Source organism: Jatropha curcas, chromosome 5 (assembly GCF_041381405.1).
Source record: "Jatropha curcas cultivar XTBG-Jc1 chromosome 5, XTBG_Jcur_1.0, whole genome shotgun sequence".
Lineage (NCBI taxonomy): Eukaryota > Viridiplantae > Streptophyta > Magnoliopsida > Malpighiales > Euphorbiaceae > Jatropha > Jatropha curcas.
This window is the reverse complement of record NC_143155.1, coordinates 9,677,051-9,698,705: the sequence shown is the minus strand read 5'-3', so window position 1 is coordinate 9,698,705 and position 21,655 is coordinate 9,677,051. Positions and strand designations below refer to the sequence as shown.

The 21,655-nt window shown below is 33.5% G+C and overlaps 1 protein-coding gene and 1 pseudogene across 2 annotated transcripts; one reads left to right on the top strand and one right to left on the bottom strand.

The window, feature by feature from the left end:
- The first annotated feature begins 17,401 nt into the window (after positions 1 to 17,401).
- LOC110010523 (uncharacterized) lies at positions 17,402 to 19,788 on the top strand (annotated as a pseudogene). The gene is made up of 2 exons (XR_002285515.3): positions 17,402 to 17,863; positions 18,625 to 19,788. The product of XR_002285515.3 is annotated as an uncharacterized LOC110010523 (transcript).
- Positions 19,789 to 19,864: 76 nt separating this feature from the next.
- Positions 19,865 to 21,097, bottom strand: LOC105643904 (protein yippee-like At4g27745). Its single transcript, XM_012229146.4, has 3 exons — positions 20,945 to 21,097; positions 20,697 to 20,807; positions 19,865 to 20,297 (listed from the first exon to the last, which is right to left on the bottom strand). The coding sequence occupies exons 2-3, from the start codon at positions 20,787 to 20,789 to the stop codon at positions 20,070 to 20,072; spliced, it is 321 nt and encodes a 106-aa protein (XP_012084536.1). The 5' UTR covers positions 20,790 to 20,807; positions 20,945 to 21,097; the 3' UTR covers positions 19,865 to 20,069.
- Positions 21,098 to 21,655: the final 558 nt, after the last annotated feature.

The following is a 21,655-nucleotide window of genomic DNA, read 5'->3' as shown; positions in this document are numbered from 1 at the left end:
ATTGCGACCACTAGTAGATCCGTGCAATGAAAAAGCTAATAACTCCCGCCAGTTGGTTTCCACTTTGCGACTCAATTGCGATGGATTTGCGACAAAGTTTACGATGGATTTGCGATCGTTTCACAGTCCGTCACAAAATTACGAGCTATATTTCAGCGCCAAAATTAGTTTGCGGTTTGCGAGGGATTAGTGATAGATTTGCGACCGATATTTTGCGATCGATTGTTTGGGTTGCAAGTCGGTCACAATTTGTCTGATAACAAAATGACATTGAAGGATTAAAGATTGCGACCGATTTTTTTAACGAATTGGGCGTGAGCGCAACACCTCTTCTCCACATTCCTCTGTTGCAGCGCCGTTTCCAGTCGCCTCCTCCTCTTTGTTGCAGCACTGGTCCTAGGAGAAGCACCTCTCGCTACAGTTTCTTCCTCTTCGTTCGAGTTCGCTGGTCAGGTACGCCTGTTGCTGTCATTTTTTTTTGGTTTTTTGTTTTTTTTATTGTGGATTTCATTTTCAATCTGAATGCAATTTCGTCTTTTGTAGTTATTATTGTAGTTACATGAAATGGAATTTACGAAATGTTGTTATTATTGTCGTTTTTTTTCTTCTTTTTTTTTTATTTTCAATCTGAATGCAATTAACGAAATAGTGTTGCAAGATTCTATCTTTCTTGTTTCTGCTATAAAATTCTTGGTGATTAGAGAAACATACAAAAACTATATGTGAAATCATGAGCTTGCTGCACTAGCAAAGAAAAAATGGACGACGAAAAAGAAAAGGAAAATATAATAAAAAAATGGAAGGATTTGGAGTGGATGAACAAAATTTTTTTTAACTAGAATGAATTATTTAGAATAAAAATATAATAACCTTAACCATAGTATGAGAATGAATTATTTAGACCCGATCTATAGGCTTTGAACCGTATGAATGAAATATTTTTTTTAACTAGAAGTATTTTTAATTATTTTTGGAGGAAAAAAATAAAGTGAAAATAATTTTATCCAATTAATATAGTTTTTTTCACTTTAAAAATGCCTAAAGCTCTCTTAAAACGATGGGCTAAGAGTTATATTCGTGCAATGTTTGACTTTTACAAAGACTAATGTTACTGTGCCTCAAAAGTCGGTTCCTTGAACTTACCTCCATCTAATAAAAATAGTTTTCTTTAACTGCCACATAAATACAATTAATAACTTTTATTCTATTCTTACCATTAGATATTAAATTATCCATATTATTGCATTTAAAATTAAATAATTATTTAAATTATTACTAATCTTATCAAATTGTAATGGATAAATTTGGTCTCTAAAGTTTGACATTAATTACTATTTAGTTGAATTTCAAGGGGCTAAATAAAATTTAACATTTTTAATGCAAAAATCAAAATAATCAAAGTCATGAAATTAACTAATATAGCTCAACTTCTATATTATGTATCATTTTCTATAATTGTAATTTGTAAAAAAAAAAATAATGACTGTAATTTATAACACTTGTTAAAGTATTGAAATAATCGTAATTTGTAACTAAAAAAAAAAATTAATTAGTGTGATTTAATAGTAATCAAAATTTATACTAATCAAATTTAAAAAACCAACTTTTGTATTATGTATTGAAATTTATTTTTTTGAAATTAGTTTATGTTGATTTGTGTTTTCATTTGATTAGAAATCACATGAATGATGCGTTTGAGTTGGAGGCCTAGTAGTGGTTATTTTGACTTTGGAGAATGTTAGGATTACATAGAAGTATTTTATGTGAGTGTGTTTTGACTTGAGATTTGATTATATTTTGCCAAAGTGTTGTCGAAATTTTTTTAAAAACTGAATATGATGAATCGTACACTTACTGATATTATACTAAGTTTATTTATATATATATATATATATATATATATATATATATATATATATATATATATATAGTTAACCTTAGTTAGAAATAATAACCTTAGTGAGTTTACATATATATAGTTACCCTTATTATAGAAATAATCTTAGTAAGTTAGAAATGTAAATGAAACATTACTTTTAGTCTGTTTTAAGGATGATTTAGGACTAATGCAATTACATATAATTTGCCCTTTATAAACAGAATGTTAATTACGTAAAAAAATGCGGACTAATCAAGATTGGATATAGTGGAGGTATGAGGTCAATGGGATATTAAGAAAAGAATTCTTACAAGGATTGGAATCGTTTATAGAGTCAATTTGTAATCCTTGTTGTATGGATGGTAATAAGTTAAAGTGTCCATATAATCACAAGAAGTGTTAAAATAGAGCCTTCTTAGATATCGATACAATTAAACTTCATTTATGCAAAAATGGGTTTGTGGAAAATTATTACGAATGGATACATGATATTGAACTTTGAGTTTCCACTGGGTCAGGCTACTCTATTTCTGTAAGTTCAGAAGGTCAGCTTTTGGAATTTCAGTATGGTAATCGATGCGAGTAGAGCAGAATTTCATTGGGATAATATGGAGGAATCGCTAAACTATTCAGCACAACAATTGTTTGACACGCTAAGTGTAGCTAACAATGGACTATGGCCTGGATGCAAGAATCATTCAGTTTTATCTGTAGTGGCACGATTACTACACATGAAAGCGAAGCACCATTTTTCAGAAAGGTGTTACGATGATTTTGTGCAGTTATCAAAAGAAACGTTGCCTGAAAGTCATTCGATGGTGGATAATTTTTATCGGACAAAAAAATTAGTCCGGGGATTAAGACTACTCGTGGAAAAGATTGATTGTTGTCGAAATAATTATATAATATATTGGGGTATTGACTCCAAATTAAGAGAATGTAAGTTTTGTAATCTTCCAAGATATCAACGGCGGGGTCAAGGGACTAGTAGAGTACAAAGAGAGAAGGCTTTCAAGAAGAAGTATTATTTTCCTCTTGTTCCTCACCTGCAAAAGTTATATGCATCTAAGGCGACAGCCGAACACTTGAGATGGCATGCTTTGCATGAATATGAGGATGGTATAATGACTCATCCGTCAGACTCTGAAGCCTGGAAAAACTTTGATAACAATCATCATGTGTTTGCTGCTGATATGAGAAATATGAGATTGGGGCTTTGTACTGATGGGTTTTAACCTTTTTGCCAATAAGGACAACAATATTCATCATAGCCTGTCATTGTCACACCATATAATCTACCACCCTTAATGTGTATGAAAGATGAAAACATATTTTTGTGTGTTATTGTACTGACCCTAATAATCCAAAATATAAAATTGATGTGTTTCTACAACCTTTGATTGCCGAACTTAATTATTTATGGGAGTATGGGGTTGAAACATTTGATATTCCGACCAAGTAGAATTTCATAATGCGAGCTGTTTTGCTTTGGACCATCAGTGATTTTTCAGCATTTAGAATGTTATCTGGGTGGAGTACAGCAGGCAAATTGGCTTGTCCTCATTGCATAGAAAATACTACTGCATTTACACTAAAAAATGGAGGTAAACAATGTTGGTTTGATTGTCATCCCAAATTCTTACCAGAATCTCACCCTTGGAGGCAAAATCGATAATGATTTAGAAAGAACATGACTATTGCTGATCCCCCTCCACCTGTGAAGTCTGGAGCTGAAATATTACAAGAAATTGAAGATCTGGGGCTTATGAAAGTTATAGAGATAGGTGCAGAAGAGGCAAATGGTAGAATTGGCAGGAATAGAGGATGGAAAAAGCGAAGCATCTTCTGGGATTTGCCACACTAGAGTTTACTTCTTATCCATCATAACCTTGATGTGATGCACATAGAAAAAATTGTGTTGAAAATCTGTTCAGCACTATCATGAACATTGAGGGAAAATCCAAGGATAATGCAAAAGCGAGAGTAGACATGAAGGAAATTTATTGTCGACCAGAACTCGAGCAATCTGTACTTACTGGAAAGTTTCCAAAGGCATGTTATTCTTTAGATAAACCCCAAAGGCAAGTATTATGCGAATGGGTCCGATCATTAAGGTTTCTAGATGGATATTGTTGAAATATGAGTAGATGTGTCGACATTAGGAAATACAGATTGTTTCGAATGAAAAGCCATGACTGTCATGTTTTCATGCAAAGATTGATTCCTGTGGCATTCCGAGAATTGTTGCCAGGGAAAATTTGGGAAGCAATGACAGAATTGAGTCTCTTTTTCAAGGAATTGACGATGACTATTATTCGATGCGATGATATGGACCAATTAGCGCGAGAAATCCCAGTAGTGATATGCAAATTGGAGCAAATTTTTTCGCCCAGCTTCTTTGATTCTATGGAGCATCTGCTAGTTCATTTGCCCTATGTATGTTGTATAGCAGGACCGGTACAATATAGATGGATGGATGCATCCATTTGAGAGGTGAATCACTGATGTCCCATTCTAATCATTACAATGTTATTTGAACTCATATTTACATATTGTCTTTGTACAATTACAGACACCTGCATAAAATTGAAAAGAATGTGCTGCAATAAGGCAAAGGTCGAGGGATCAATTTGCAATGCATATTTGGTGCAAGAAGCTTCCACCTTCTATTCACACTACTTCGAACCACAAGTTTACACCAAGCATCAGAGAGTGCCATGTAATGATGACGGAGGAGATCGAATAAAATCTGAATTAGAAGGGAATTAACAATTTTCACCTATCCTAGGCGTACGATTGGTAAATGAAAAAAAAAGACGATTAACTAATGTAGAGATACGAGCAACTCAAACCTATATTTTGTTGAATTACGAAAAGATTACACCATTTGTATAGTAAGTATAAATCTTGTAGAGAGTCTAAACCTAATACAACTTAGTTAAATCATATTTATGATAATTTTGTTCGTTCATAAACAGGAAATATATCAAGCTTTTATGGCTATAAAATCCTAATTTGACTGATACTGTAGTTTATGCAAAACTGGACTCTGAATTTGCAGAATGGTTCAAATGTTATATAAGTAACTTTCTAGTTACACAACATATATGTGTACATTCTTAGATTTCACTCGTGTCATTACTATTTCCCATAGGCTCGAAGCTCAGGAAGCGATATTAATAACAGATTCATTACTGATCTAGCAAGGGGACCTCTACCAATTGCTAATGCCTACTCTTGCTACTTTGTGAATGGTTACAATTTCACACTGAGGGTTATGGGACAAGCAAAAAGACAATGAACAATGGTGTTTGCATAAAGGGATCAGACTACAGTGATGAGTCAAATGATTTTTATGGCAAATTCGTTGAGGTTTTGGAGTTAGAATATCCATCCCTACCAATCAAGTGCACAATCTTATTCAAATATGAATGGTTTGATCCTACGTCAAATGTTGGCATGAAGGTTCATCATGAGTATAATCTTGTGGATATTAATCAAAGAAGAAGATATACGAAGTATGAACCTTTTGTGTTGGCGATGCAAGCTGCGCAGGTGTACTGTGTCCCATATCCATCATTGAAATGAGATCGTTGCGATTGGATGGCAATATGTAAAATCAAGCCTAGAGCAGTTGTTCATGCAGTTGAAACCAAACAATTTGCTTTACTCGCAATATCTGAGCCATTTCAAGAAGTTGCGATTGATACGCAACCGATGCAAGTTGTTGAAGATTTAACGGATAGACTGGATGATGAAAGCAAAACTTATGTTGAAATAGGAGCATCAGATGATGAAGAGGAAGAAGATCAAATCATCATGGGCACCTCAGAAGACGAAGATCAAGAAGAGGAAGAAGAAGAAGAAGAGGAAGCAGATGATGATGAAGACAGAAATACTCAATGCATTATGCATTATGGATAATAAATTAATAGATGTATATATAATATTATTGAAGAATTTTAATGTTATTCACTTTCTTTATACATATTTACCACATGTTCTACAATTCATATAATTGAATACATACATATGTAGGTTCTGTTATCTGTAGTACAGATGGCTAGAGGTAGGGTGATTGATTCAGATGCGTTTGGCAGTGGTCTGAGTGGAGGTTGTGGCCGAGGACACAGTACATGTGGACGAGGAGGGACTATCCCTCCTCTTTTTTCTTCAAGTATGTTTGGGGCTTCATCGTCTGCTCAGCCTCCCGTGCTGCCATCACTTCCTTCTATTCCTTCCTCTTTTACCCCACTTCCTAGACCAGCAGAATCTTCACTAGCTTCACAGTCACCTACTGCACCAGGTAATCATAAATGTCATTTACTGTCATTTCAGTTATATATTAATTATTTATCTGTATTGATAGCCTTGGTCACTTCTTTTGCAACTTCATCAGAGCCACGAAACAAGCTCAGTTTGGTAGCAGGACAGTAAGTTCTTATTTACTTTTTCCTTTGAACTTGGTTTTGTTCAGATTTGATGCTTTCGTCTACTTATATTTCACTTATGTTTTTTTTCTCAACATATATCCATCCTCTCGAGCATCAAGGCAAATTATGAGGATAATCAAGCTACATCTCGATAAAGATGGATACACATGAGATGCTGTACCACAAAAGGCGAGAGACTTTTATTGGGAAGAGTTTCAGGTACGATTTGGTTCAAGTTATATCTTCATTCAATGTAATTAATAATCAAGCTACATCTCTTTGTTGAAATTTTATTTTTCATTTTTGCAGAAGCATTTCATATGGGAAGAGGCTACTACGGCTATGCTAAAAGTGGCCTAGGAGAAATTGTGCGCTTTACGGTATGTTGACTTCACCTATAGGATGCGAAAAAGCGGTAAGAAGCAGCAGTGCATGTCTCAAGAGATATGGGAGAGTTGGCAGAAGGCTTAGAAGGATCCTGCATTCAAGAGAAAGTGTGAAATATTTGCACGAAACAGACCTAATGAGACTGGCGGTGACAGAGCAGGACCTTCCTGACACACAGGCAGATCAATATCTGCTATAGAGACATTTCGATTATTAGTGAGTCAACTAGTTACAATTACATTCACTGATGTTTAATGAAATGACACCATATTAATATATCATGTATAATTAGTTAAAGTTACATTGACTGATGTTTGATGAAATGACACCATATTATCATGTATAATTAAATTCATTACAGGCTAAAAAATATGGTCGTGAGCCACACCGATGGAGGTGTTCACTCACACTCACACAAAGGACAATAATGGAAATATATTTGTCAACAGACGTGCGTTGGGCGTCAATGTAAGTAACAATGAAGAATGTTTACGTTTACTTTCTGGTCTTCTCTTACGTGTACAAGTTCAATATAATAAAGCTTGCAACTGCATTGATTAATTAATTTATTGTTTTCATAAGAACTACAGTACAGCTCGCGAGCGTGTTTTTTCTTCTCAGGCTGGATCTGAAGCTGAGTCAAGAATTGATAAGCTAGCACTTTATCTGGAGGCCGTAGGGGGTAAAAAGAAGAGGAAAGTATATGGCATCGGGTCTCAGGCATCACAATTTTACTGCGGCTCAGCATCTGACGCTTCTACCACTTCTTCACGACCACAGCCCAACCACAGTGCTGAGGAGATTAGTGCATTACGGGCTCATGTTGATGAGCAGGAGAGACAACTTGTAGAGCTTAGAGCGCATGTCATACGGATTTTCGGTCAGCATGGTGCTGGTACTTCTTCCTCTGATCCTCTGCCTGCTACAGATCGAGATGTTTCTATAGCTCTGCATCAGCCACTATCATCTCCATTTGATCCCAATACTGCAAACGATACCTTGGTCACTCCTACTGACGCTACGACACATCCAACAGATACTCCTGCCGATGCTACGATGCTAGATCGTGCAGAGGAGCGACCTCGTAGATTTGATTTCGGACATTTTTAGCTTTCTGTGATTTTTTTCATATTTTGTATAGTACATTACATTAACAATTTCATTCTTACATTGTTATTATATTGTGATCTTGATGATGATGCTTGTAATTGTGATGTATATATATGCCGATTTTTGACAGGTAAAAAAATTATAGTTTTAATATTATTAAATTATTTTTTTCCTGTAATTATATTTTGCGACCGACTAGTGATGGAATTGCAACCAAAATTATAACCGTTAAATTTAAATTTGCGACAGATCACCAACCAATCACTTTCAAAATTTGTGACCGATTTGACACCGCTTTTCATAATTGCGACCTACACAATCTGTGACCAATTTGAGACAGGCTTTCAGAAGGAAAATACGAAGAAAATTAGCGACCAATATTTATAATTTTGCGACCGAGTAATCAGTCGCTAATTTGCAACCGTTTAGTAAATCGGTCGCAAAATTATTTGCAACGAGCACTTTTGCGATCGATTCATGTCGGTCGCTGAGTCCATTTAGCGACTGATTTCTCTTATTTTGCGACCAATTTGTCGGTTGCAATTTAGCGATTTTTTCAGTGATATAGAAATTCACTCTTTATTAATTTATAGAAAATATTAATTTTCTGTTTAGAAAAAAGGTCATATAATCAAATATTTTAATTTTCTTAACATCCTCTTAAATTGTACCATCATAAAATTTTTGTTATGCCATCATAAATTTAAATTATAAAAATGAATATGTACTTTTAATAATATTTATTTATAATAGTACCATATTCAGAAACTATTAAAATTCCTAATGATTTTTCATAAAAATTTTTTTAATAACATAAAGGTTTCAGCCCCTTTGCCTCTAAGGGAGAGCAGATATTAGTCAGGCTTGTGAACTGTCAAAAAGGACACGGGCCTCAATACATCGTGCAAGTATAAAAAAAAAAAAAAAAAAAAAAAAAAAAAGATTTTGGATTTAAATAGGAAACAATATATTCAATCAAATTAAAGATTTCTTAAAAATAATAATTTCTTATTTTATTTTTTAGCCAATCAAAATAAAAAGCAATTTATCTTTATTAAAATAAATTGATATTTTATTCAAATAAGATATTTAATTTCAATTAGTAGTCTGTTAAATTCAATTAAGAAAGAATTTTTTATTTTTCAAATAATTAAATTAAATTAGATCAATTCTTCCGTTAGTGTATGTAAAGAATTCATATTACCTTTTACAATACTAATTATTAAACAATTTACTATATAGAAGTAGATTAAACTTGCTAATAGAATTTAGATTAAATAGAAATTAATATAACCAAATCAAAATTTTTTTTTTTATTTTTTAACCAATAATATTAGAGTTAGAAATTAGATCGAGTCAGGTTGCCCATGATGGATCGACCCGAACCATATCCATAAAATATATATAATATTATTATTATTATTATTATTATTATTATTATTATTATTATTATTAAGATGAGGAAGTTATTTTAAGGGAAAATAACTTCCCATTACTTAAAAAATAAATAAAAGAAACTGTAAGTTAGTTTTATTTTGGTAAAAGGATTACGTGAAAGGAAAAAGAGAACTCACTAGTGAATACACAAGCATAAAAAAACATCTACTCAAGATCTCTCCAACAGCAATCAAACGAAAGCAAAGTGAACTATCAATTGGTGATTTTCTTGTAAAATCACTTAACCTAGTGTTCAAAGAAAGGAAAGAAGATTTTTGCTTCATGAGCATTGGATATCTACAAGAGGTTAGTAATTCCTTGAGCAAAATATGAATTAATATGTTTGCTTCTTCTTAATATAACGTTGGTATTAGAGCCTTAAGTATTTATCCATGCAGTGATGCAAATTTTTGGCATGTTCTTTAAATTTTTTTTTTTGGTTCTTCACAGTGATAGTTTCGATTTTTTGAGGCTGATTTCAAGCATGTAGATGTGTTTTATATGACATATAATTTACATGTATTTATAGCATTACATGTCAATTTTCATTTGCCTCTAGAACCATTGAATTTTGTTGAGTAGACATAAAGTTATGAGCATGTTAAATAGGCCATATGATAATGCACAATCTGGAAATTTTATGTAGCAGTGTTTTTTTTTTTTTTTTCAATTTAAGAAAATTAGATCCACTTAAATATGTAGATTATGATCTGTTATTAATATATTCTTCTAGTATTATATGAATACTTTTAATTGCCATTGAAATCGCATTTTTTAGATAACCCTACATAGAGTTATAGACTTGCCAAGTTGGAATTTCTGCAATTTTATGGGTTTATATGTGTATATCTACATTTCATTCCTTTTTTAATCCCTATATTTATAAACATCATATTGAGAATTTAATTCACCATTAAAATTAAAAAATATTTTTTATGATTATTATATTTAATTCTCTGTGAATGTGGTTATATATATATATATATATATATATATATTAAGTAGCTTGAGACAAATGTAGTCTATGTGACTCATTTATATTTTTTCTTCTTGTGTTAAAAGGGAAGATGGCTTGCGTACGAAGAATTCTCAGGCTTCATAAATATAGATGTTAGAAAAGGAATAGATATAATCCTGAAAAACCTAGAATGTGCAGAACTCCAATTTCGGGAAGAAGTCATGCAACTAGAAACAGACTTCACATTATGGTCAATATAATTTGAATAGCTCTAGGATGAATCCTAATCATGATATTATTAGACATATTAAAATTATTAATTTCATAATTCAAAGGATAATTTTTAATGGTTGGGTTATTGTCAGGGACTGCACCTTAGGCGAATCCCACATCGGCTAAGCACAAGGTGGAAGTCCTATACATAAAGGGTGGCACTCTAGAACATGGTAGACGCGTTTTGGGTTACAGCATGTGTTGCTGGCCCAAGAACAAAACCGTGCGGGCTGGGCCCAAAGCGAACAATATCTATCATGGGCCGGGGCGTTACAATTTGGTATCAGAGCCAAAGCCTTGTCCCTATGGCTGGTGGTGGGGCAAACCTCAGCGAGGACGCTGAGTCCCTAAGGGGGGGTGTATGTCAGGGACTGCACCTTAGGCGAATCCCACATCAGCTAAGCACAAGGTGGAAGTCCTATACATAAAGGGTGGCACTCTAGAACATGGTAGACGCGTTTTGGGTTACAGCATGTGTTGCTGGCCCAAGAACAAAACCGTGCGGGCTGGGCCCAAAGCGGACAATATCTACCATGGGCCGGGGCGTTACAATTTAGTATCAGAGCCAAAGCCTTGTCCCTATGGCTGGTGGTGGGGCAAACCTCAGCGAGGACGCTGAGTCCCTAAGGGGGGGTGTATGTCAGGGTCCCTAAGGGGGGGTGTATGTCAGGGTCCCTAAGGGGGGGTGTATGTCAGGGACTGCACCTTAGGCGAATCCCACATCGGCTAAGCACAAGGTGGAAGTCCTATACATAAAGGGTGGCACTCTAGAACATGGTAGACGCATTTTGGGTTACAGCATGTGTTGCTGGCCCAAGAATAAAACCGTGCGGGCTGGGCCCAAAGCGGACAATATCTACCATGGGCCGGGGCATTACAGTTATGAATGAATTGGAAAATTTTTGGAATAATGTTAATTTTAGTGTTTGTACTTGTAATTTTTTTCTATTTTGGTGTCTGAACGGAAAAATTGTGACAATTGAGTGTTCGAACTTGTAATTTTTTTTCATTTTGGTGTCTCCTGATAAAATGCACCATTAAAAAATCTAATGGGATTGATTTGGACTAAAAAAAGCCTACGTGTCTGCTGGCTTGGACTGACTAATTTGATACATAAGACGCCAGATTGGCCAAAGGGATAAAATGTCCCTTTTGCCCCTCTTTAATATCGCCCCAAACAACAATTTAACACCCCCATTTTTGACTAACCTAAATCAAGATTCCATCTCTCAGTGTCTCCCTTTCTTTCTTTCTCTCCACTCTTCCTCTGTCCTTCTCAAAGATGGGTTTTCGATTTTGCAAGTATGGAATCGCATGTCTAGTTTGAACATTATGGACGAAGCTGAATCCTAGAAGGAAATTTTTTGCTTGCGAGATTCAATTGTTGAGTGTGTATTTCTGCTTGTCCCTTTTATTTGATTTTAGGGTTTTCACTTCTTTTTGTTATTTCTTGAAATTACTTTTGTAATTTGAAGGTTGAGCGGAACAATTATTGCGATTTCATTCAATGGCTCGATCCCGTTCTGTGTAAAGAGTAAAGTAGATTATTCCTAGATTGTAGAAGGACAAGAATGAGATGGAAGTTCAGAGAAGCTGGAAACTGGAGAAGTTTTTATGGTTTGAGTTTTTTGTCCATCATTATAATTATGTTGAAATAGTGTTTAAAGTAATCCACTGTGTAGTTTGTTTTTGTTCAAACTTAGACTAGTTTGTGTTAAGATGAATTTTAGTTTAGTTAGGATGAAGCTAAAATGTAATATCCTAGTATGAGATTGAATGGAACTATACCTGTTTGTAATAATGAATCTTTTGCCAAATGAAATCAATTTTATGTTGCATAAATGTTTCCTCTGATATATTTGTATAAATTTGTGAATTAGTATTACTGGTGTACAATTTGGGTATTGGTAAAATCACGGAGAATGGACGTGAAATGGACATGAACCAAAGAAGCAAACTCTTCCAAAAAATCATGGAAAATGTGGACCTAAAAAATGCAGTAAAATTCTGCAGAAAATTCTACAGAATATACATTATGTACACAAAAAAAATGGACCTAGAATATTCACTAATACACAACACCTCTGGTTCTTCCTGCATTTGTTTTGAAACTAACAGTAAAAGCACTCAAAGATGTCAAATATAAGCCCCAAAACCTTTAAAAGCATTCAAACTAATAGTAAAAACTTGAATTTCAATTGAACAAACAACATTCTCAAATTGAATGACTGTTAACATCAAATGTAAGGTCTAAAATTTTGAATGACAAAATTACTAAAATGTAAACTTATGGCCACTAACATTGTTCAAGTCAATACAAATAGAAACAAAACATTCTATTACAATCTAATTTCTTTTGTTCACTGATTCATGGGTCTGCATTATATCATCGGGCTCCTCTCTACTGGTAGTGTTATTCTCAGTGAGCTTGCACTTCTTGGAGGTTTTTCTACTAACACTGACTTCCTTGGATTTCCTCTTGGCAACACCACTTTGCCTTTTTTCCTTCTCATTTCTTGCAGCCTATACATGTCAAATATGCACAACTCATCCTCAAACTCACATAACATTTCAACTAATAGGATGAATATTGAGTCTGAGTTTGTAAATATCCTCTTGTAATGTAATGATTTTCCATCTTGTGGAAACCTAGTTCCCTTTCTATCATGAATGAGGGTTCAGGCTCATTCCATTCTCTTCTTTTATCCTCTTATAACCAATCTCTAATGCCTTCCACTGAAAAGTTATATATATCTACCCCAATGTCCAATTACATCACCTCCCATATATACCTTACCACTCCCAGCCACATCATTAAGGAAAATGCCACCATAATTTATCTCAAGCATGTAACTATATTCACTACACATTGAAAACAAAACAAAAGAAAAAATAATACACCATTATTCACAAAAATTTCAAATCAAAGTTATCGATTGTTCCTTTAACATAAAAAGCATGTAAAGGATATCTTCCTTTTCAAATAACGAAAATAATGCAAGAGAATGTGGTCAATTATAAGTTTAAAACACATATAGAAGATGCAAGTTAAAGATTTAGGGAAATACCTTGTCCCCATTATCAGGAACGATGATGAGAAGTACTACAATCCCGCGCAATCTCAGTGTTAAATCCAACGACGCGATATTGTTTTCCCTTTCTGTAACAGACTGATTTTCTTTTAGTGTCGATAATAGTGATTTACCGGTCTGTGAATAGTACCATCGGTCCGGGACTTGATATTATTTTAGTCCGGAAAAATTACTCTACATATTTAATATTTTATTTACTATTTTTGGAGCATGTTTGCATGATTTAGGCGGGTAGAAAATATTTCATGAATATTATTGGAGAGTTTATGTATTAAATGCATAATATTTCTAATGTGGTATATTAAGAAATAAATGAGGAATTATTTTAGTAGAGTTAATTTAATTAATTGGTGGAGTTAAATAAGAAGTAAAAGAGAATTATTTGAGGAATATTTGGAGCCATTGGATGAGATTACTTAGGACTTGATCTTAGCCACACATTTGGCATGAAATTAGGAAGTCAAATTTGACTTTGTCACCTTAAAGTTATCACCACAACACTTTTTCTTTCTTCTCTTCTCCTTCTCCACGCCATTTTCCTCTTCTTTCTCTTCTTTCATTTTCTTCATTTTCTTACCTCCAAATTACCACCAAGCTACCTAATTAAACCATGAAATAGTACTTAATTCTTAAGAATTAAGTAGTAGAAGTTGAGATTGGTGATTAAAAGCAAAGAGAAGTGAAGTTACCATTGAAGCAAGTAAGTTGTGGTTTTTGAGTTTTGTGAATTAATAAGTAGAATTCATGGTTTAGACATGTTATTGATGCATTAAATCATGCTCCAACTATTTCTTTTGTCAAGTTTTGCTTTTAATGTTGATTTCTCATACTTTGAAGAGGTTGGAGAACCATCCTCAAAGGGTAAAGAGAAAGCCAAGGAATAAGGCTTTCCAAGCTTATTCAAGCTTGTTAATAAGGTTAGTGCAATCATATTCTCTTTCCCTTTCACTTGTTTAAGTTGTTTTTACATGGTTAGGTTTTTGAATATATTTTGGGAACTTTGTATGTTTTGGTTAAATTGATGAATTTTAATGTTAGATATGTTCTGAAGTGGGATTGGAACTCATTTTCGACCCCTTTATACTTCCCATCTGTTTCTAACTTCTTCATGAAAGTTGTAGCTCTATTTCTCAGCTTTCCAAAACATATTCCTATGTCTAATTCCAATACTTGTAGCTCAACTTATGATTTAAATACCAAAACTGGTTCTGTTATGGTGTCTTACCTGTATATCCGAAATGATTGTCCATTTTTACCACTCAAATGGAAAAATAATGTCTTATGTCTTCATAAAAGTTGTATCTCTACTTCTTAGCTTTCCAACCCATCCTCTTGTATCCAATTTGGAGATACATAGCTCAACTTATGGCTGAAACACCCAAACTGACTCTGTTGTGTCGGGCCACATGCATTACTAAATTGAGTGCCCATTTTGACCACTATAATGACAAGATTAGGTTTTGAGTTCTTCATAAAAGTTGTTTCCCTGTGTCTTGAGACTTCTATCGTTCTAGATTGGTTTAATTTGAGTGTTTGGTTAAGTAGGAATTCAATAAACATTGGACTTGGTTCTGCTGAATCAGGTCTGATCTGTTGGTCTGTGTTCCTAGTTTTTGTTTGCTATCTTACCGATTGATCTGGGCTGTGGTCCCTTCATAACATTAGTAAAATTTTGTCTTAGCTTTCTCATGAATTGATTTCATTCAATTTGGAGGCACATAACTCAAGTTATATATTAAAAACACAGCAAAGGTCAAGTTTATGAAAATGCTGAAAGTTCTTGATTTATGTACTTTTATACTATATTAAGTATACACATCTATAGTGTTTTGAGTAAGAATTTTGAAATGATGGGTATTAAGAAATGAAGAGTTTTTGATTAAGAATTATTACTTTGTGAAAGAACGATTTTGATTTGGGCTCTACTATGCAAGATTGAAATGTGGTATGATGAGATTGATTTTGTTATGTGAAGCTATGATCATATGCTAAGGTTATCAGCCCTTATAAATAGGCGGACGCGCTTATTTGTGTGATGGGGGTGGTGCTTTCATAGACCACGATGGTGTGGTGGGGGTGGCGCTTTCATAGGCCACGATTGTGTGATGGGGGTGGCGCTAACATAGGCCACGATCAAATCTGCTTATGTTCATTCTGCATGAGTACGAGCCTTAACTAAAGAATGAAATTTATTTTTGCTATAAATTAATGCGATTTCGGTAGTTATATACTTGCGTAATTTAAAGCACTTGCGAGACTTACCTTGGCTATTCTTGATATTTTAATTGTTGGTTATTTAGCATCACTAAGTCTTCCACTCAGCGCGTTGATTTTTATCACGCGCAAGTTAGGAGCGGAGGGTGTTCTGCAAGACCAGAAGAGTAGCATCAGAGTAGATATCACATTTTAGGTAGGATATTTTGTAAATGGTGAATTTTGGCATGTATATAAATATTGTGTTGTGGAGGTTGTATATAATAAGTTTATAATGTATTAAGAGTTATTGTTATTTAAGGACATAACATCTTATTATATTTTTGGTGTATAATGATTATATATTCCTTTAAAAGAATGTGTTTAGAATATTATGAGTATATTGATGGATATTTAGAAGTGCCTGTGGTATGTTGTGTTGAATTGGAGTTTTGGGGTTTAGAGAAAATTGGAAGTGTGTATATTTTCTTTGTGTGGCAAGTTAATTTTTAGGGGAAACCCTTGCGAAATTTTCGTAGGAATTTCCTTCAATATTTTTTTTTTTAAACAATGTTAATTACTTGTCTCCTTATGAAAATCTAACCACTTCTAATTTGTGATCTAGCTTTAATAAGTGACATAAGACGGTGCTCCAGCACCGATTGTGGCATCCGCCGTCTGGTTCTCTAGGATTGGCCGGTGGGTGTTACACTTTCTTAGCAATTTGATTGAGTTTTTTCTCAGATTACGCTAAAAATTTGAGAAGAGAATGAAGTCTATGAAAGGGGAGGTCCTTTCAACTTTCTCTTTGTTTCAGCTTTCATTTATATATATATATATATATATATATATATATATATATATATATATATGGTTGCTGTTTATATAACCGTTTAAATTAGAAGTTTTTGGTAACGGTTTAAATTAGAAGGCATTTGATAAAAATAAGTGTTTAACTTAAAATGACAAAAATGATATTAGTTATTATCAAAAAAAAAAAAAAAAAAAAAAAAAAAAAAAAAAAAGACATCAGTTCCCTCGATCCCAGAAGCTATCACAACAGTTATATTATTACACCATACAGTTAATTAGAGTTTTGATTTAGTTAAAACGCTAAAAGCTAATTTACACACTCTACTACAATACAAAATTATAATTTATTAAAAAATTCAAATAGGTAGAGGATTCTGTATAACAAAAAATACCATATCAAACTAATATAAAGATTATATTGTGTAATACAAATAGCAGCAAATATCAATAACGAAAAAAAAATCACAAACTATGCTAATGGATTAAGCAGTAGTAAAAATTAATATAAAGTATAAAAAGATTTGAACATCATGATTTGTAGGTTCTAAGATTAGCTATAACAGTGTTCATTGAAGGTTAACTTATAGCTGGTTTGTGATAGGATCTCTCCTACAAAATTAACTATTTTGGTAGCTGTTAACTATTTTAATGGCGTTTAGCTATTAACTCTCTAAGTAATTTTTCATGCTTAAATACTAAATATTATATAAGTTAACTTTTTTATAAAACGTTACCATAATAACTCCTACAAGTTAATTTAAAAACTATTTAAAAACTTGTTATCCAGCATAGCCACAGTGTCAAAGGTTCAAAACTATTGGAAATATTAATTGAATACTCTTTAGCTGTACATTATCTCTATGCCTCAGAAGTCATAAGAAACGAACAGTGTTTGTTTTCTTTTTCCCGTTATGGAAAAGAATTGATGCTGTAAGTAAAAGAGAATACTTGCTATAATCATCAATTTTAACATAGGTCCATACTGCTCGAGTTGGTTTCTTTCTTCTGTACGTAGATATTTTTTTTTTCTAACTCAAAATTTAAAAAATGGCTGTTGGAATCCGTTAGAGAGTAATTAAATTGTGGGTTTGTTCTTGTTTCTGGTATTGCCTGTTGTTTTAAGTCTCCTGTCCTCGTACAAATTGAGAAGATTTCCAGCTTCAATAATGGAGTCCAGTGAACCAGAGTTGCCTCCTGGCTTTAGTTGCAAATTAATAAGAGAAGTAGCTGCCGCTGAAGCATCTCCAACTGCTGTTTTACGGCTAAGGAAGCCCAAAGTACTGCCTTGGTAATCTTTTTCATATTCATTCCCTTTTCACTTGTATGTTATTTGGTTCCAAGAAAACTCATGTCTTGCTCATTTTTTTTACTTAAATTCTTTTTGATCTTGTGGGTTTCTGAACTGAGAACACAATGGGTCACAGAAAGAAAAGAAACTATAGATTGCACATCATATTTAGTTGATAGAAGGTCTTTTACCCTTGTGGGTTTGTAAAGGAAAATCTCAGCTTCAAAATGTAATTTTTCTTTCAAGTTCCTTCCTTTTCCCAAGAACCAAGCAGATCGAACTTAAAAATGGCTACTTGATGAATGAAAGAGTAAAATGTGAGTATTTCTGTCTAGCTGTGTAATGATTTTTGGGACTTTCTACATAATTAGTTTGTTCAATTAGTCTATTATAGTTTTCCCTCATAATAACCATTTTAAATGGGTAAGAAATTGGGGAAAATAGTAATGCAATTTTTAATAAGCATCAAAACGGCAAAGAAATTAAGCCAATCCTTGGTGGTTCAGTTCCCAAAAGTAATATAGATGAACTAATCCTTCTTGGGTTATGAGGTTGTGATTTGTGAACTTGACCCAGTTGAAGCCATTTAACCCAAAAAAAGGGAACAGTAATCTAGACGATACTGAACCCAGTTGCTCTTAAATTTTCCCTATTATTATATTATAAGTTTAATGATTGTTTATGCTGATCTTGAATTTTCTAGTGTTTTTGATTATTTGCGAGTAAAACTATTACTAATAAACGTATGTGCAACTGCACAGAGTACAAGCTCTAGTTCTCAAGAGGAGAGCCTCAAGAAACAACGCAAGAGTCAAGAAATGTTGGTGGCAAATGACATTGCAGGGCAAAAGAGAAAAAACAAAACAATCAAGTTAGAGAATCAAGAAGAAGATAATATGGAAACGATGAATGCTGAACTGCCTGAGGTTGAAGATACCATAAAAGAGCAGCTGACCAGTAAATCAGACAAGAATAAACCTAAGACTGCTGATAAAACAGCTTCATCACCTACACTGAAAATAGGGAAGAGGGCTCCTAAGAAAGTCAGTGATATTCCATCAACTCGGCAGAAAAAAGGAGTATGCTGTGATCTCCTTTCTACTCTTTCTGGTCCTCCCAACCTGACATGACCGGACTGTCGGCAGAAATGGTTCAAGGCTATACAATGGCAATTCCTACAGTTCAAAATGCATTAATAAAGTTCCTAACAGCATCGAGTCCAGAGAATGTCGAAGCAATGGTAACGCAAGCCAATAATGCCTTCTCATCTCTTAAAGGCCTTAATGCTGATTACCTATCATTTACAATTCCGTTAGCTCCTATATACTTCGATGCTCGGAATTATCTACTACAGAGAAGGAGCTGGAAGATAACATTCAAGATGTGATATTGATATCTTGCCATGAAAAGCTCGTTAAACAATCAGCAGAGGCAACACGGGTTGTTTCTGATATTGAGGTTGATCTGATAAAGGCGAAGAAGTACCTTGCTCCTCTTGAAGCCCGTGTTCAAGACACAAGAGAATTGTTAGACAAGCTTGAGGTAGAACTTCGAGAAAGGAAAACAGATTTGGCTAATCTAGAAGCTGAAAAGGCTCAACAGATGGAAGCAATGGCTGCAGTTGATGTCAAGATACAGGCCATTGAGCTTGAGGCAGCAGAAGCTCGGAGCTCTCTCAGGGATATTCTTAGTCGCTGAGAGGCAGCTAGAGCTGCTATGAAAGAGAGTCGAGCTATATTAAAAGCTCAACTAAAAACTATCTGAATCTTGATTTCTACATAGATGTGTGAGCACTGGCAATTACAGATGTGCTGAACCACAACTTACCTTGTTTTCTTTTCTTTTTTCTTTTATGAATTTAAAAACTGCTTGCCTAAACTTAATTTGATATCTGATTTTTCAAACAACAAATTGGTGCTTTCATTTTTGCTTTGTTGTTGATGGATAAAGAAATCTGGTTTGTAGTATAAGTAGGAGCACTAGAAAGAAGAGATACATATATAGAACTGAAATAGAAAAATTAATTTTATTAACAGAAAAATTAACAATTTGTACACCTTCTTCTCGGATATGACACAATGAGAAACAATGACAAATTTCAATTCCACAATGAATTTATGTACAAGACAACCATTACGAAGCATTATATGCTCAACAATTGACAAACTGTGAAGAATATAAATCAAAGGATCATCCTAGTAAGTTGCTACCAATTTTCCTTAACAATTTTTGACTTCTCAAATATGAATTTCCCTTCCTTGTACTTCTGAGAAGCCTCATAAGCTCGCTTATACTTCCAACCCAAAACCTCACGGCAATCAGCGCAATAGATATCAGCTACGGTGTGGAGACCAGTAATGAGATGCCTATCTTCTTTAGGTCCCACAACAATGTTCATGGCGTGGGAGAACAGAAATGCTCGGCCATGTCTTCCCTATCAACAAAGTTATGGAAAACATTTTTGAACAACACTCTTCTAGTAAACTTCCTACCATGAAAAATATTCTCTAGATGTTCAAAAAAAATGTAAAATATGCAAAATTCTTCTCTTTTTTTAGTATTTTCTTTTCTTAAACATATACTAGAAATCGAACTATCAAAGTCCTACCTGAAGATAATTGTGTTTCATTAAAGCACTAAAAAATCATTTTACTCAATTAATCATCAGAAAACACAAAATCCCATATCCAAATTGATTGAATATTTCCCCTTAGAAAAGATTGATTGATTTATATTAAGACTTTTTTTCTGAAGAAAAAAAAAAAAAAAAAAAAGAAAAAAAAAGGAAGACATATTATCATTAAAATGATTTCAGGGATTGAAGCTCCTTCACCTGAAAAGCCTTGGAAATAATATCATCATGAAGAGAAACATGGTTTCGACAATTACAACAGCTGTACAACCGTGGACCCACCAATTCCGCCATTAATCAACAATTGCAGGTCTATAACAACAGAAAACCAAGAGAAAAAAAACCCAGAAAATGGAAAAAGAAAATTGAATTAAATCACACACAACTAATGAAATTAAACTGAATTTAACAAAAACCCATATACGATGAAAGCACGATTCGTCACTCACAGAGGTATAAAGTGGAAGAAAAGTAAGTTGCAGTTTCTACTGTGTGTATGATCAAACCATGAATAAGAGAGACGATACAATAAGTTTCTTTACCTACAACATGACCCAAAAAGTCTGCCCAAAAAAAAAAAAAAAAAAAAAAAAAAAAAAAAAAAAAAAGACAAGCCGTTGGCGTGCAAGATTAGACCAAAGTAAATATTACAAGATTAAGCGAGGATTCCACGTAAGATTGCCATTAGATGATTAAAAATAATAATCATATAAAAAATGTTAAAAAAACAAGCGGGGTCGGGCTGATAAAGACAGAATTGGCTTCAACAGTAATATTTAATTAATATTATTACTAAAAAAATAATAATAATATTACTGTAATAAATGTTGAAAATGAGTAAATTACCCATCAGATCAAATTAAATCAAAGAGAGGTGGAAGCTTCCATACAGGACGGAATCAAATATATACTATTTATTATTTGTATTATGGAAGTGGATTAGGATTAGAGTTGTACATTGGATTTGGGGCACCGCGATTTAGAAATCAGAAGCCAATGAAACCCAGTTTGCATCTTCAATTTAATCAACTTGTAACTGAAATATTTATTCGATTTAATTTTAAATTTTTAATTACTAAGACTCCGTTTATTTTCGTAAAATAACTTGATAAAAAATATTTTTATGAAAAATATTTTTCTTAAAAAGTATTTTTCAAATA

Bases quoted from the DNA above. Each gene is read 5' to 3' on its own strand.
- LOC105643904 (XM_012229146.4), bottom strand. From the start codon at position 20,789: ATGGCGGAATTGGTGGGTCCACGGTTGTACAGCTGTTGTAATTGTCGA. The intron at 20,298-20,696 runs GTGAAGGAGCTT...CTTTGTTGATAG, and splicing joins TTATTTCCAAGGCTTTTCAG to GGAAGACATGGCCGAGCATT.